The 17,773-nt window shown below is 40.8% G+C and overlaps 1 protein-coding gene across 50 annotated transcripts in view; it reads left to right on the forward strand.

Annotated features, from left to right (window-relative positions):
* Positions 1–17,773, forward strand: part of MAP4K4 (mitogen-activated protein kinase kinase kinase kinase 4) — a 200,712-nt gene that overhangs the window by 156,610 nt on the left and 26,329 nt on the right. For 3 of the 50 annotated variants that reach the window (XM_077133910.1, XM_077133913.1, XM_077133920.1), the window contains 11 exons: positions 2,148–2,309; positions 5,111–5,197; positions 5,821–6,048; positions 6,988–7,149; positions 9,674–9,907; positions 10,796–10,902; positions 12,185–12,336; positions 13,025–13,122; positions 15,008–15,183; positions 15,671–15,791; positions 16,855–17,046. In XM_077133910.1, coding sequence (XP_076990025.1) covers positions 2,148–2,309; positions 5,111–5,197; positions 5,821–6,048; positions 6,988–7,149; positions 9,674–9,907; positions 10,796–10,902; positions 12,185–12,336; positions 13,025–13,122; positions 15,008–15,183; positions 15,671–15,791; positions 16,855–17,046 — 1,719 coding nt within the window. The remainder of the gene's footprint in view (positions 1–2,147; positions 2,310–5,110; positions 5,198–5,820; positions 6,049–6,987; positions 7,150–9,673; positions 9,908–10,795; positions 10,903–12,184; positions 12,337–13,024; positions 13,123–15,007; positions 15,184–15,670; positions 15,792–16,854; positions 17,047–17,773) is intronic. The other 47 variants (XM_077133915.1, XM_077133917.1, XM_077133916.1 and 44 more) reach the window with 31 other exon arrangements.

Genomic DNA, 17,773 nt, shown 5'->3' on the forward strand with positions numbered 1-17,773 from the left:
CAAAATATATTTTTCATGACCAGCGTTAGAGAAATGACTGAGTTCTTAGCTGTGGTGAGTGATCTCTTGCTAAAAACCAATCTCCTGTTTTTGCTCCTTAATTTACTTTAAAAGGGGAAAGACTTCAGGAACTGCTAGGTGTGATGCTCACAGTTCCTCCCCGCAGTTTCTGTATTGTATTGTTAATGGGGTCCTGGGTTTAGGGAAGGTGGTTTTGTTTGTTTATTTTCTCGCAGCTAGTTTTTGAAAGAAAAGAAGAAAGTACCAGCTGTCTGGAAACAGTGTGGGCCTGATGTCTGCCCCCTGCAGCGCCCCCCTTCTGCAGGGCAGGGGCGTGCTCGTGCCTGCGCTCCCTCTGGGTCTGAGCACACCAGACCTGTGCAGGAGGAGAGTGGGCTTGGTGCCCCAAGCCCCAGCTTTTCCTCTGCTCTGGCATATGGGCAGTTGCTCTCAGTTGCCTTCCCTGGACTTGGTTTTCAACAGACTCTTAACATCTTCTTTTCTCTCTCTTTTTTTAATACTAAAAAAAAGTATAAAGGCATTAGGCTAGCAAGAGACAGGCAGGAAGTGCAGTATGGTTGGGTGGGTTGGGTAGGTCAGACGTGGAGGTGTTAGAATTTAACAAAGATGTTTTAATACTGGGATGAGAGTTCTGTTCTTTTTGTGACTCCTACCCCACCTGTGGAAGCTGGTGAGTTTTGTGCATTGAATTCTAAGAGCAGAGTAAAAAAAAAAAAAATGTATGGAATAAGGAGGAGGTATAGCCAAAAACTGACTTGAGAATTGAGGATAAAATAAAAGTTACATAAAAATTGAGAATAATGGTGATGTCGTACTCAATTCAGAGAGGGCAGAATACCAAGTAATCATTTATGTACAGTTATTCCACATGTAAGACATTTCTTTAAGTTTCCTAGGAAATCCATTCTGAGCATCTCCTTTGAGAATAAATGCTAGTTGGGGGTTGAGGGAGGACAGAAGAAACACTTAAATGCATACTCACTATGAATATTTGTGTCCTGTATGCCCAGCAGCTTTATCCCAAACCTTCTTACTTGTTTAGTCGTTAATCTCAGTGTAAGATTAAAATAAATACCTCAGATAAAGATGTTTATAATAATATAGGCTTACTGTGTCTGAGAAATTGTTTACTGGATATCCTCTAGAGCTAGTGCATTTGGGGCAGTATAATGTAGAACATTTTCATCAGCTCGGTGGATGGCACTGGTCTAGATGCCAGCATTTTCATATCATGGAAAAAAGAACTGGTTAATTTTGTACTTTACTAGAGTGCTTTATTCACAGACTATCTGGGGCTTGGCCAGGCAAGTGGTCAGTTGCGTGTCCCTTTGTGGTGCGTGTATGTTACGTTGGCTGTGCTGTGGGCTTACACAGAACAGAAAGGCTGGCTGAGCCAGTCTGGTGATTCGGTGGCACCTTCCGCGGTGTTGGTAGCACACAGGGTGGTGTGTAATTAAGAGCATGGCTTTAGATAATGGCTCAACTGACTCTTTTTAGCTGGTGTCCTTGGGCAGGTCACTGAACTTTTCTGAACCTGTTTTCTTATCCAGTAGGGATGAAAAACCAACTTCCTAGGGTTGTTGAAAGGCTTATTAGGTAAACGGAATGAAGACTATCAAATCCTTAGCATAGTGTTGATAAGCATGTGTCTGAAGGTAGTTTTTAAATATTCAACATAATAATTAAGTTCTCTCCTCTTTCTCTGGTATGTGCTTCTTTTTTTCCTCTTTCTAATTTTTTGTCTCCATTGCTTTGCCCACCTTCCGTTCTCCTTTATTCCCATCTCTTATCTTTCTTCTGTCTCAAGGGCCTTGGTTAACTGTTTGTGACATCCAAGGATAAAGAATTCACGGTACCTAGTTGCTGTGGTACAGTGAACAGTGGGGAATAATTGCTATCAAAAATGAAACCATCCCCAAGGGATTCACGGAAACACGATGCCTTTGACTAAAATTTATGAGAAAGCTGATGTAATGGGAGACTGAGGAACAATTTGAAAGTAATCGGCCAATAGAAAGGAGGTCCTGAACTTCCCCTCATTAACATCTACCTGTAACTGGTCAGCAAACCATTAGGAGCGCCTTAGAGAAAGGTCCCTGCTAATTATACATCTTCACTTTATGTAGCAACAAAGAAGAGAGCGTGAGGCCAGGAGGCAGCAAGAGCGTGAACAGAGAAGGAGAGAACAAGAAGAGAAGAGGCGTCTAGAGGAATTGGAGAGGAGGCGTAAAGAAGAAGAAGAGAGGAGACGAGCAGAAGAAGAAAAGAGGAGAGTTGAAAGAGAACAGGTTAGTTCCCAAAGATTGTTCCAATTTGTTCGGTTGTAAGATTCACTTTTTGTAAATCCTGGGGGATTTGGTGTGAATCCTCACATCTCCCACACATTTAGGACGTCATAGATTTGAAAATCCCTGAGACCCACAGTTGGGACCAATAAATTGAGTCTCTTGTCTTTTAAAATCATTGCACTATAGAAACCTCTTAACCAACTAATAATATAATGCCTGAAAGATACCTGAAATAGTCCCTAGGACTTGGCTTAAATACTATGAATCCCACATATCTGGATGATAATTATCTTTTTTTTTAATGAAATTAATATCTTATGAGAAATCTAGTGGCTAATTGAATATTGTAGTATATAGTTGGATATAATGTAGTGTGGACTTTGTGACATTAGGAAACTAATTTTTTCTAATTGGTGTTCAGTCAAAAAAGTTCAGATTTTATTAATATTTATAGCATTTTATTAATGCTAAATATAATTTTATTTAGAGATTCCACTTGTTTCCTGAACCACCTGTGCAAACAAAAATTGGCTCTATCTTTCATTGTGTATGTGGTTAGTGTGAAGCCAGTCACTTACCTCTTTGCCTTTCAAGTCTTTGAATTGATAACTCTTTGATGTGAGCTTTGAAAAGAAAATAAAAATCTAGATGGGGACTGATTTCAATAATACTTTAAATTCATATTTAAAATGTATTTGTAAACTATGGTGTTGGTTTCCTTTTTTTTTTTTTTTTTAACATGGGCAGGCACTGGGAACCGAATCCCGGTCTCCAGCATGGCAGGCGAGAGCTCTGCCACTGAGCCACTGTGGCCCACCCTAGTTTCCAAATTTGATAATCCATTTGCTGTCCTTGATACTAATCACATGCCTTGGGTTTTTGAGACTTGGGTCTGTGCCTTTTTTAGTTTTTATGGGGAATTTAAATGATGTTCTTTATCTGTAACTGTATTGATGTTACTGGCCGGTTAATTGTGTGGTCTGTGTTTTGTTTTTAATATTCTAGTTAAGTTTATACTTGGGGACTTGAAAGAGGAAAAAATATACAAGCTTTTCAGAATCGAATCACATAGGGGGACTCCTTATCACTGGGGGTGGGGCCTGGTGCGGGGCTCTAACAGCAATTGTCTGATTTCGTGTACAGCACATACTCTGTACTTCTTTAAAATAAAGAGCTTCTAAAATCAGATTTATTCAGCTCCCTTTTCCTGTTGCAGAATACTTATTCTCATGCTAACAGTGTCATTTCTGCATAAATGTGTATGTTTGTGAACTACATAAATAATCATATACTGTGTGTTCACTGACTTAGGATCTTTGTCATTTGGGTGGCCTGTCATTTTTCCATTTGTACTTGAGACGTAAAGACAGGAAACAGACGAAAGTGCTTTGAAGTTATGGTTTACTTCCATGTAGGTCACAGCGGCAATGAGTTTGGAGTCAGATTCCTTTGTTTAGCAATGTTGGGTGGAGCCATGCAACCACTGCAAGGGCACTTACTGGCATAGCGTGTGTTGTAGAGGGGTAGGGTTAGAGGAACAGAACTTAGAGCCAGGTCAGAACCAAGGTGCTTTTGCCAGTGTCCTTTTGAATAAGCTTGTCTCTATTGGCTTTTTTGCTAAATTTGCTTTGTAAGGTGAAGATTTCTAAGGAAACTTAGTATGCCATTATTTCTCTACTGTCTAATAGTTTCCTGACCAGAATTATTTAGTTTAAAACTTCTGTTTGGTCCATTTGGATGGCTACTGTTTTCTTTTTTGAAGGTGTACCATGATGGTCAGCAGTAGATACTCTTAAAAAAAAAATCTGAATCTCAGGACGAGATTTCTCTGCAGAGACCCCTTAGTCTACTCCCTTTCTAGAGCTGTTAGCTTTTTACCCCTGATGGAGAGGAAGGGAGCCTCTCTTGCTTGTAAAATGTTTCATGCTTTTCAATGGTATTTCATGCCCGTCTCATGTATAAGTCTTACCTTAAAACACTGGATGTTGGGAGAGGAGATACTTGGTATTTATTTTCTAACTGAGAAGACTGAGAAAAGGAGAGGTTAAAGGCTTTCTCTAGAGATCATGAAACTGGGATTCAGAGCAGGCCTCCTGATATCCTAGTTCATTTTGATGTGCTCATGACTTTGGAGTAGAATTTTTACCTGTTTTCACTGTTACACAGGTTAGTCATCCTTTTCCCATTGAAACCAACTGCCACTACCTCCCTCTTCCCAAACACACAGCCTCATTACGTGGAGCCCCTGGGCCTGTCCATTTGCAGGGACCGCACAAGTCTGGTGTGCTCAGACCATGACTTCCAGTGTGTAGCTTCTGAAGCACCAGAGAAAGCAAACCATGTTTGTTTGTATTTTAATATTAAACCGGTTTTGGTTGTAGGTATAAAACACTGGTGGTTCATGTTTGGTATAAATAATAATGAATAATCAGACATTTGTTCATAAGAACCCTCTAGTTTCCGATCTAATTAAACTCGTGGTTTCTCTGACGTTTACCATCCTTAGGAGGAAAGATAGGCTCCTTTAAAGCCCTGCACCTTTATTTAATAGCAGTGTTCCGACAGTACTTCGAATTCCTTCATGTGTGTCACTGGGGCACATTATCACTGTTTTTTAGACTCTTTAGGTCTTATTGGCCTATTTGAAGTTAAGTCCTTAGCAATACATATTCTCAGGCATTCATCAGCAAGTGAATTACTCCCAAGACCTGTGGGGGCAGACGGTTCTCTTTGCTCCTTTCTGGTGGTTGTGACACTTTCCTTTTGGATGAATTGATTGCTGGGTCATTTCTGTGTGACAGGAGTATATCAGGCGACAGCTAGAAGAGGAGCAGCGGCACTTGGAGATCCTTCAGCAGCAGCTGCTCCAGGAGCAGGCCGTGTTACTGGTAACGCACCATGTCTGTCTTGTTCCGTGGCACGTTAGGGCTCGCTGGCCCCTGCCTTGAGCCGGGCATAGCTGTGCTGGTGACCAGAACGCTGGGTCATGCTGTGGCTGGCAGACTCGAGTAGAGTCTCCTCTCTGGTCACACTTCTTTGTGCAGAGTGCGAGACGGCTTCTGTTTGTTTGTTTGTCTGCTCGTTTATTATTTATTTATTTCTCCGGACTAAGTTAACTGTTCTCATGGGGTAGACAAGATTTTGAACAGAACTTGGCATTCTGTGAACCAACTAGAATGCTAAGGGCTGTAGATTCCAAGCACATGCCATATACAAATCGTTGGAGATGACTGGTTTAGGGTTTTCCCTTAGAGTACCATAAGTATCTTTGGCACTAAAACCGACATTTACTTGAATTCTCTTTTACTCTGTCCAGTGCTTATTATGGTTAGCATCAAGCGGTCAGATTTTTTCACAGGTAATATGTTATTTCAAATCCCAGCCAGTTTCCTTATTATGAAGCAAAGGGGAAAAAGTATGATCTCTGAAAACAGTTGAGAACAAATACAGAGAAAGGGGTGAGATCTCCAGTGTCCCGTAGATTCAGTGTCATCACTTCTCCCTCTCAAAGGAGTATCGGTGGCGGGAGATGGAGGAGCACCGGCAGGCAGAGAGGCTCCAGAGGCAGTTGCAACAAGAACAAGCATATCTCCTGTCTCTACAGCATGACCACAGGAGGCCGCACGCGCAGCACCCGCAGCACCCGCAGCCGCCACTGCAGCCGCAGGAAAGGAGCAAGCCAAGCTACCACGCTCCAGAGCCCAAGCCCCACTACGAGCCCGCCGAAAGAGCACGAGAGGTAGCCTCTTCCCCTTGTTGCTTACCGTCCTGCTTTGAATGTTCTCTGGAAACTAATATAATGACTGTTAAGGGTTGTATATTGTTAATGCTAGAATGGGCCATCAAGACCAGCTAATGATCCCCCGTCTTTGTGTTCTAGCTGAGAAACTGAGGTTCAGAGCACTAAAGGGCCTTAGCTACTGTCTCCTATCTAGTCAGCACTTTTCCCCCAAAGAGGATCATAATGCTTCCGCTACCAAATCTCAGGTGAATTGGAAACTAAAGAGAAAGAGAGAAGATTATATTGCAAAATGATAAAAGGGGGATGTGAATTGTTTGGTCAACTCTTTTTCCAAAAATGGAATGAAGATGAAGCATGCCTATAGCCCTGTTTACTGACTTTTCAACTATTGTGATTAGTTACTGAGGATGACAAGGAAGTGACAGGAATACTAGGAGAACAGGGCGCTGCCGCACTCCCCAGATGTTGAATCCTGATCTGTGGGTGGCACTGGCCCCCCATGTCTGGGCCTCCGGAGAGCATGTTTTAGGGGGAAAGTGACTTGTTCTGGAATGGCTTTATTTTTGGTGGAATGAGATGTGGTTTGGATCCCTGATGATGCTTGTCTTTTAATCTTTTGGTTTTGGTTGTGGTGGATTGATTTTTTTCTAGTGTAAATCATATATAAAACTAGAATTCCGGGCCAGGAGGAGATCCTAGAGACAGCCTTGCTTAATTTTTATCTTTATAGATGTTTTTCTTTTCCTGAGTCAAATCCTAGTGCTGCTTTATATATCCTTTTTTTTTTCTTTTTAAGCTGTCCCTCTGTGTTCTTCAGCTCTTTTCTTGTTGGTTAAGGAACAAAATTTCTCTTTAGAGGTCCACTTTCAGGCTTTCTTTAGTATCCCTGCTTTCCCCTACTAACAACAAGTTATGTCTTTTAATTCTCTGATGCAGGTGGAAGATAGATTTAGGAAAACTAACCACAGCTCCCCTGAAGCCCAGTCTAAGCAGACAGGCAAAGTTTTGGAGCCACCAGTGCCTTCCAGATCAGAGTCTTTTTCCAATGGCAACTCCGAGTCTGGACACCCTGCCCTGCAGAGACCAGCGGAGCCACAGGTAGCAACAGACGGTGACGCTGTGGGTTGAGGAGATTTACTTGATGCCACAAAGTCATGGACCTGCTTGTGTTGTCAACAGTTTGGTTCATTACCACTTTTAGAAAGAAAAGAGACAGCAGTAGTAATTTTAGGCTATTTTAAAGAGGACATATGCTCAGTTGATAGGAAAAAGGACAACTTGTTATATTTTTAACATTTTTGTAATGTTCCTTAAGAAGATCTAAATTAAGTGATTTGTGTCTTTTTTTACCCTCTCTAACTCAGATTAATTTTCATAAATAAGTACCTCCTTCTCATAAAGATTTTTTTAGTTTGACTTTTAGGAAGTTGTAACTAAGTTACAGGATTATCAGAGCTCTGTTATTATTTTTAACACACTTTTTCTCCCGGTCATTTTGAAGAAGGTGTCTTCAAACCTGTGTTGCCTGGCTCCGGGCCATTTCCTTGAATGGACTTTAAAGAGCCTGAAACTTCATGCAGAATTTTTGGTTTGTTCAGATGTGAATTTTCTGGGAAAAGCGCTTTTCATTATATTCTGAAAGGGTTCAGGATCCAAAAAGGTTAAGGTCCAGTGGGTTAGGAGTGGACTGTACTAGAGTAGGTCCAGGTAAAGTCACAATAACTGCGTGTCGAGATGAGGGAGAATTGTCGGGCCGAGTACTGTGTGGTGACAAGGGCTGTCTGGAGAAGAACACAGACTATGTTAGAAATCTTAGGGATCCTTAAAACACTGATGCCCATGCTGTTCCAGAAGAGAATTGGCTTGTGTACCTTTTCCTCCTTGGAGCTGTGTGATCTGTAATATTGCAAACATGCTCTTAAGCTCGCGCTCACTTGTCACTGGTGTTTTGCATGCATTGGTGGGGCAGAAGACGGTGTTCTCATGATAGAAGTAGCTGTGATGTTCCGAAAAAAAATTCGTATGACGATTTGTGCTTTACAATAAAAAGTCCCCTTGGACTGCATGAAATGAGTTGGCAAACCGCAGCGTGGAGGAGTTAGGAAAAGAAGAACCAAGATTGAAGCAAGGGATGTTTGTGTGGCCAGGAAGGCAGTGAATGGCTATTTACATGGGTCAGCAGTTTCTCGAGTCAGACGAGAGCTGGCCTCTGGTCCGTTGACAAATTGCAGTTCCATAGAATAAATGGAAAGAAAGAGAAATCAGAGAGGAAGGCAGGAGATGGTAAGAGGGAAAAAAGGGCAGGAAAGAAAAAGGCTTCATATTATTTCGCAGTATAGATGTATTTGAAAAGCCCAAGGTAACTTTTTCTGAAAGTTGAACTGAACCCTAAATAAATAGACAATCTTTGTCTATTTGCCCACTAACAGTTTAGAAAATAGACGTTCATGGATTTATAGACTAATTTTTGTGTTCAAGACTAAGTAATGTAGTACCTGGAAATAGTCTCCTGTTTTCTCCTATTGTGAGTTATTTTTGGCTGAAACATGTGTATGGAAATATGCTTTGTGGAAAATTTTTCTCATGAGGACTTTTTATTTTAAAACCCAGTTTTTTGTTATAATACTTTGAATTATGTGGGTTTCTCCTAAAACATTTTAGAAATCTAAGGTTATAACAGTGGAATTATGTGAATCTCACCTGAAGAATCATAAATCTGAAACCTCTAAATTTTAAATTTAGAAACAAGTTGTTTGGATTTGCTATTTTTAGTTTTCATGAAATATTTTGATGTAATAGATCTATAGCTAGAATTATGTTAATTGAAATGTTGGGCAGTTATTTTAAAGCAATAAAATACAGCTAAAAGGGAGTATTTCATAGGTTATTTCAGGGATTGTTTTCCCAATTCAAAAACAACTGGGTAAACTCAGTTGACAAGTGATTGTTACATCTCTTGAATTGTTGAGGAGGAAGAAGACCCCAAAGGCAGTCAATTAAGGAAGTGCATGGTACTGACTAGCTCCAAGGAAAAGCAGTACAGAGATATATGGAGATTTCTCAAAGATTATGATTGGAAGAAGGAAGGAAGATTGTTGGCATGTTTGAAAAGTTGAATGTTTTTAAGTTACTGTATTATGGTCTGTCAAAACATTAGGAGTTTAATTTTGCCCTTTAAATGTACTGTTCTGTTGTTACTTGATCTGGAATTTTAAACTGCCGGGTAATGTGAAGATGAATCAGTAGTTTTGCATGTTTGGTAACGTCCGCTATCTTATGGTTTTTCTGTCTTTCTGATTTGACATGGCCGTGCATGTGACACCTAGTCCACACTCTCAAAACAGGAGATCTATAAGGCTCTTGAAATAATCTTCATGTTTACAGCTCTCTCTATATGTTTGTCAGTGTATTAAAAGTTTTCCTTATAAGTGTACATTTGTGTTTTCTACATATTGTATTTCCCAGATCACTTCTTCCTTGAAAGTGCTTGGCTTACCTGATACTGTGCCACCCCTAGCTTGCATTCCTTCTTTGCCAGTTCCTGCTTTGGATTTGGTATTGACCAGAAATGCCAGTTTTATGCAGAACGCATTGAATGTTTTATGTTTTGTTTTCTTGTAAGGTACAGTGGTCCCACCTGGCATCTCTCAAGAACAATGTTTCCCCTGTCTCGCGATCCCATTCCTTCAGTGACCCTTCTCCTCCCAAATTTGCACACCACCATCTTCGTTCTCAGGACCCATGTCCACCTTCACGCAGTGAGGTGCTAAGTCAGAGTTCTGACTCTAAGTCGGAAGTACCTGACCCCACCCAAAAGGCTTGGTCTAGATCAGACAGTGACGAGGTGCCTCCAAGGGTAAGAAGCAGAAAGACAGATGTGTGCTTCTTTTTTGTTTTATTTTTTACTATTTATTTTAACTGATGATAGGATGACTTCACCAGAATTAAAGGGGCGTTGAAATTTCTAAAGAATTTTTTACAGTGGGGAGAAAGTTCCATTGTTAGGCAGTTATATTCAGACAGGGGCCTAATAACTTTTGATTGTTGTTGTTCACTCTATGCTACATTAGGTAGCAAAAATATTTTAAGAATAAGTCTGAAAAGAGAATATACTTTTAGACCATATAGAATCATCATTTAGCAGTCTTTTCTTATGAGTGTATCACAGAAACTACAAATTATTTTGCAGCGTTAACCAATATTAAAATGTTCAAAAAAGGGCTGATAGGAAGAAAAGTGGGTTTTTTTGTTATTTTAAATTGAGTGATTTTTTTTGATAATTAATTACTGGTAAAATTAACAAAAAGGCACATTTTAGTATATTTTCTTCCATTTGGAATTTGCTTCCTCTGAATATTTTCTTGCTTCCTGCCAGTCTTTTGCTTCCTGCTGATCCATTTATAGACCACTGTTTGGTTTCTTTGGGCTTATTTTCCTGATTCTCACATTATCTCAGCAGAATGCTTTGTATGTCCCCTGCCACCACGCTTCAGTCTAAATATCATTTAAATGTTATAGAAGCATAGAAAGGCTGTTTGTACTGGCTCCTTGGATGCCACTGGCTAAAATTTTTTCTTTTCATTGTGCCAGAGAGGCCCAGAGAAGGATCAGGGGTGGGCTTGGGACGGTGACAGAAAGGCTAACATAATTAGGACTGCTTTAAAACTGTGCTTTGGTGGGGAGGTTTTTTTTTTTTTCTCCTTATGTTTTCAATAATTTAATTGGTGACATTTGCTACCTAAAGGTTCCTGTGAGAACAACATCTCGTTCCCCTGTTCTGTCCCGCCGGGATTCCCCACTGCAGGGCAGTGGGCAGCAGAGTAGCCAAGCAGGTCAAAGGAACTCCACAAGGTAAGACAGTGGAAAATAAGAGCAGGGGCACTGCGCATAGTCACCAAAAGTCTTACTTCATCTGTTTTCACAAACACGCTCGTGAACATTAATGCTCTGGGGTAGAGAACTTACTAGCTATAAAAGAAAAATGGCCATAAAATGTGTTGGTGTCAGTAACATCAAACTGATCTGTAGTTAAGGAAAGAAAAAAACAAAACAGTATGTGTGGTTCACAATCTGGTGTGTTTTAGTGATTTTTAGATGAAAAACTGCCTGTCCTCTTAAGAGTGAATAAAAGGAAAAATAGGGGAGGGAGATGAAGTTCTATGTGAATTGTAATCTGAGGGACCTTACTATCTAAGGGACTTCATAAAGCCTAGAAATCACAGTCAGATTACTAAAAAGCCTACAGTCAACTAATGACTTAACCAAGTAATATTTTGAGGTTCTTTGCCCAGCATTAATTAAATTAAATTATAAAAATTTGTTTCCTCAGTTGTACTTAAATTTCACATTCTCGGTAACCTCGTGGAACCTTTACAGTATAGATATTGAACATTTCCATCCTCACATAAAGTTCTTATGGACCGGCTCTGTTCTAGAGGAAACAAAGATCACTGTGTTGAATATTGTGTAACTTAATTATTAATGAACTCAATGAACCTATAAAGTTAGACTGGTGCCCAGTTGACCCCAGGTAGGACTGAAAGGAGTGAGATGGATGCTTATTTGTTCCTTAAATGGCTGGGTTGGACTGTGATGTTGTCCTCTAACTAAATCTGTGCCGATAATTCTCTCTAGCCAGTCGCAAGCCACAGATATGCCCGGCGCCAGAGATGCACCACAGCTGGCTCTCTGCTGTGTTTCCATCACTCTCAGCTGCATGTAGGGGTCAGGTGCCGAGAGAAGTGACTGCCTCACAGCAGCAACCTGGAAACAGAATATAATTTTGCATGTACAATTATATATAAGTGATATTTTTATAAAAAGAAAATTGAGTTTTAGCTATGACACATGTAGTGATACTTCTAGACTGAGCAGTAATATTTTTCTCTCTCAGCAGATGAGGATTTAGGTGTTCTAATGGTAGGATATTAGTTGTAATTATGTTCAGGATATCTGTAACGAAATCCCCAAGTGATGCCATGATAGCATCACTTGGTTGATTTGATACTGCTATTTATAGACTGCTTCTCTTGCCTGTGTTTCAGAGGCATGAAATATACCAGGCACTGGTGTAGCATTTGGTTCTCTGTCTGGGGACTGGGTGCTCACTGTCCTTTCCCTTCTTTTCCCACAGCAGTATTGAGCCCAGGTTGCTGTGGGAAAGAGTGGAGAAGCTGGTGCCCAGACCTGGCAGTGGCAGCTCCTCGGGGTCCAGCAACTCGGGGTCCCAGCCTGGCTCCCACCCCGGCTCTCAGAGTGGCTCTGGGGAGCGCTTCAGAGTGCGATGTAGGATGGTTTTCCTTCTCCCTTTCCACATTAGGGATATTGGGCTGGGATCAGTCTGGTGGAAGGTCTGTGGTTTGCACACAGCTGCGCACCACAAAACAGTGTTTCGTTTAAGTTGCTATTCTGATAGTAATCAAATAAATACCTAGTTTTGAAAGCTGTGGGCTACCACTGTGACCACTGCACGTGCCTATCTCATTTAATCCTTACAGTAACTCCATGGGATATAAATATCCCTATTTTACAGGTTAAGGGAACTACAGAATAGTGGGATTTGGTAACTTCTGAGATAATTAGCTAAATGTCCATTTCTTTTAGACTTCAGGGCCTATACTGTCATTAGTATTGGTTATTTTAGCCTACACATAATAAAGATGAGTGGGAAGTCCCTCTTCCATATTATCAACATAAGATTAATTGTAAACACAATAGAGTTTGATGAGGGAGGTAGAATTCTAAGCTAATAATCAGAAAGGCTGCCTGAGAATCTCCTAGATGTCCCCCCATTCCCTGAGTTCAGATTTGGGTGCAGAGACCTTGCTAGGAGTGGGACTTAACAAAAGTGGGCAGGGGGAGGGGTGTGAGAGAAAGGCAACAAAATGCTAGCTGGGCTAGAGTGGTTATGTAATGCTTTGAGCACATACCTTAACATGTATCTGCCTTTCTTTATCTTTCTCAATCTTAATAGCATCGTCCAAATCTGAAGGCTCTCCATCTCAGCGCCTCGAAAATGTGGCAAAAAAGCCTGACGATAAAAAGGAAGTCTTTAGACCTCTCAAACCTGCTGTAAGGATTACTCAGAATCTGTTTGACTTATTTCTGGTTTCAATGAGATCCTTGTTACTAATGTGATGTTAAGAGGCCTGCAGCCCTTCCCGCAGACTCCTCACAGATTTGAGGGATGGCAGGGAATGACCTAAAGCCCAGACACATTTGTGCCCTCCTCTCTTAGCCATTTTGCTTGCTATATACAGCCCTCGATTAAATAATACCTTTTATCTGGTGTATTACATAAATACTCTGTGGACATCAGCCTTATAAAGAAACACAGAACAAAGCTTAGTTTTTAGTTAATGCAATTTCCTTCTAAGAAGAAAATTAAAAGGAAAACACAGAAGAAATGTCTTTTTATTTGTTCATTTTGCATTAATCTTGACTTTTAATGTGTTGGACATTGTACAATAATAACTTTTAGAATAAATTTTAAAAATCACCTTCTTAAAACTCATCTGCTGCTTAAATTCTGCTTGTCAGTACCTGGGTGGTGGTTGTGACAGCTTCTCACTCTCTCCCTTTAACTCCTGTCCTATTAACTGACTTTGTAACTGTCTATACAAGGTGAAGTTTACAGCTGTTGGATTTTGATTGCTTGCTCGAATTGATGTCCGTGCTTCTCCTTTCTCTCCTCTTCTTTCTGCCCCGCTTCTGCACACTGTGCGCCCTTCGTCCATATGACCTCTGGGACTCAATGAAACCACCTGTGCTGAAGGGCGACGTGGTAAGCCTCATTTCGGAGAAGCCCAGCATCAGAGCTTAGCTTGTATTCAATCCACGTTTTCTTTCTTTCCTTAGCTTACCTTCTTTTCTAGAATTTAAGACCCTTAAACTTTTGCTTCAGCTTTTTTAAACATAAAATTTGTTGCATGCATTGTTATTTTTATTAATTAAACGCAACTTTCTGAATCATTTCCTAAAAAGTAATAGCTGTTAAATAACAGGACTTGAGGTTCAGCACTTGACTTACTTCAGAGGCTCAATCACAGAAACAAAAAAGATATTTTTAACTGTGGAAAAGAAGAAAAATAAGTCAAAACTGCTTAACTTGTTAAGTTAAAATGTTATTACTGTATTTTTAAATAAAATTCCCAAATAGAAAGATTATTTTAGACTTTTGTATGACAATGTGGGGTGTAAGTAGTAATCGCTCTTGAAAATTATATTTCACTAATTGATCAAGTGTTAAAGTATCTCAATATAGAAGAGTAAAAGGAAAATGAAGCCCTTTCAAATGTCCATTTTTACTCTGGATTTGTTTTTCCTTTCTGATGTCCATATGTGTTGGGGGTTTTCTGGGGAAATCTGGGTAAGGGATGGAGCCGGCCTAGCTGCTGGCCCCTGATAGTCAGTGCTGTTTCACTTAATAGGTCATAAACATGGCAAGTTGTTAACAGTTGGTGAAACCAGATGTGAGCATTAGGATAGGCCCACTGCACTCCTCTTTTACAGTCTCTGTAGGTTTGAAAATTTTCAGATTATAAGTTGGAGATAAAAATAATTACTTTCAAAAGTAAATATTTAAATCAGACCTGTTTAATTGAGAGGTTGCTTTCTGGATTACCCCCTTAATAAAAGACTTTATCATATAGACAGGTGTCTGTATAACAAAGTCCAAGTGTCTATTTTCATTTGTTTATCTAAAATGATGTCTTGTATTTGGGGGGGAAAAGTGCTATCAGTTAATGTGCAACGTCTCTGACATTCCTTTCCATCAGAAGCTTTAAGAGCTCACCTTCAGATTCAACTCTGGTAAATACTCTACCAGACAGTTTTACAGAATTAACATTGTGACTGTTTTATTGATGGTTAAAATAAAGAACTTCTCGTTCATTTCTCTTTTCTTCCCACTGTTTTTTCCTTTGGCTTACTCTCTTTTCTGCCCTGTGTAATATAGGATTTGACTGCCCTTGCAAAGGAGCTCCGAGCAGTGGAAGATGTGCGGCCACCTCACAAAGTAACAGACTACTCTTCATCCAGTGAGGAATCGGGGACAACAGATGAGGAAGACGAGGATGTCGAGCAAGAAGGGGCTGACGAGTCTACCTCGGGACCGGATGACACCAGAGCTGCGTCAGTCCTTGGTGTATTTTGGAGAGGATGAGTGTTCCCACCTCACCTTCTTTCTACTTGGGACCAGACATTTTTCCCTAGATTGGTCTTGTGTCCTTGCACATTTACCATGTAGTTACAGTGGGCTCAGCAGCAGACAGACAGCTATGGTTTTATCCCATATCTGTCTGTGTGCATGTTTCATTGGTGCTCCCTCCAACATGTACTTGTGTTTTTTTTAATTTGAGAATATGAATGATAGGAAATTTCAGTTGAGATTAACTACCTTAATTAACAATGTGGATTTATTTAAATTATTTTGCTCAAAAGCAAACTGTGCTGTTATCCTTGTTTCAGGGTAAAGGCTTAATAAGTACTTGCTTTCTTTGATGAGTCTTTGTACCTGTAACTTGATCTTGTCTTATGAGTTTGAGAAGGTGAAAAATCTAAACAGGATATCCTTGAGTCCTGGAATTGTACCTTTAACTTCTGAATTTTGCTTCCCTAGGTCATCTCTGAATTTAAGCAATGGTGAAACGGAATCAGTGAAAACCATGCTTGTCCATGATGACGTAGAAAGTGAACCTGCCATGACCCCATCCAAGGAGGGCACTCTGATTGTCCGCCAGGTACCTGTGTCTCTCCTGTTTGTTGTCAGAGGCTGAGCTTTTCTGTAGTCATTAACCATCTTGCTCACTCACTCACTCACTCACGCTGTTTCTACATCATCATCATCTGTTTTCATGTTAACAAGACCTGGAGGGTAGAGTGTCGGGGTTAGGGAGGCAGGTGTGTGCTGCATGCCGCAAAGGGAGCTGGTAGTTTTCCACCCATGCCACTGCCCTTTGCATGCTTGGTGGCAGCCCTCATTGAAGCACCACAGTGGTCCCACAGTCTGTGTCTGAGTGGTAGAGAAGCCACAGGGCGTCTGCACAGGCTCACAAAGTGAGGGTGCAGGTCTCCAGCTGTCACAGAGCAGCCACGATTGCTCTGCCCAGAGCTCTCCACCCTGAAGGTGGTGGTGCTGCAGCACTGAGCCAGGCAAGTCAGGAGGGAGCTGCTGCGGGGCCGTGAGCCACCTTCACACCACAGGGAGAGGCTCCGATAGCAGGAGAGTTGGGAGGTCTCTTCCATGTTCCAAAATACTCCTTTTCTCCTATGTTGAATATTTAAATGTTTATCTCCCACATATGCTTAGTTTGTCTTTTTATTTCTTAGCTTAGTTGCAGTAAAAGGGCTTTGCTTCTTATTTAAATAGAACCATGACACCTACCTAACATTTTAGTCTTATACCTGAGTGTGTTTCACGCTAAGTGTATTCAAATGGAAAGTGGGAAGAACATGGAAAAGACTAGGATTTGAAGAAGCAACAAGTGTACTTTCTAGAGTTTTAAAGGGGAATAATAGTTTCGGTATCAGCAGCTAGTGTGACAGATAAAGCCTAGTAAATAGTAAATACTCGGTGCTCAGATTGTGCAGCCACCAGATAAGGTACTTTGAATTCTGATGGCTCAACTTAGACACTGACTGAGGAAGTGTGAGCAACTCAGGCTCACACCCCTGGTTTTTCCTTGATAATTCACAGAATCTGAAAAGTCATACAACACTTTAAACATAGAGTCAGTAATCAGTAGGGTCGTAGACCATATCAGCAGCACTTGAGCGAGACAAGTGTGCCTGTTTTTTCTGCAGAGTACAGTTGACCAAAAGCGTGCCAGCCATCATGAGAGCAATGGCTTTGCCGGTCGCATTCACCTCTTGCCAGATCTCTTACAGCAAAGCCATTCCTCCTCCACCTCCTCCACCTCCTCTTCCCCATCCTCCAGCCAGCCGACACCCACCATGTCCCCACAGACACCCCAGGACAAGCTCACTCCTAATGAGGTATGTCTCGCACCACAGCTGGCTGCTTTCCTAGGGTTAGACCAGCACTGCCTCGTAGTTAGTCGGCAGAGGAGAACTCTCCAACGCCCTCACCCTTTCCCTTCCCACCCTGCTTTCTTCTGTCACCTACCCTTCTCCCCAACCCCCAAGTAACATGTTTCAGGGCTGCATACAAATCCCTTAACCTTAGATCAGTTTCCCTCCAAACTTGCCAGTTCACTATTTACTTTTCTTTAGATAAGTTTAGTTGCATGGCTTTCTTGATTCAATTTATTTTTTTAAATCTAAATAAAATGATTGCTGTGTTCTCAGACCCATATGTATTTGGCATGAAATTCTTGTAGTCATTTGTGGAATCTGCCTTTTTTCTTTTTTTCCTCTTTTTTTTTCAAAATTCAATTACTTATGTACATGAGAACCTGGTTTAGCAGACTTGGCCTTATCTGGACAAATTTACTGTCCTGTACAAGGATCTCCTTCAAACAGGGCTGGATTTTACTTGTTTGGTTTTTTTTGGGGGGGTGGGGGGGCGTTTGGAGAGGGAGGTTTTGGTTGGATGGTTAGGTAGTCTTAATTTGTTTTTGCCAACCCTGTTAAAAGGAATCATTCCTTGAAATTTATGATCAAATTCTAAGAAGAGCCTAAAAAAGTTTTCAAAAAACCTACAAAATTAGAATGTTAAACTAGAAAGGTAAAGGTCTACAGGACTTTTCATTTAAAATTTTGT

Source organism: Tamandua tetradactyla, chromosome 17 (genome assembly GCF_023851605.1).
Source record: "Tamandua tetradactyla isolate mTamTet1 chromosome 17, mTamTet1.pri, whole genome shotgun sequence".
In the NCBI taxonomy this organism is placed as follows: domain Eukaryota; kingdom Metazoa; phylum Chordata; class Mammalia; order Pilosa; family Myrmecophagidae; genus Tamandua; species Tamandua tetradactyla.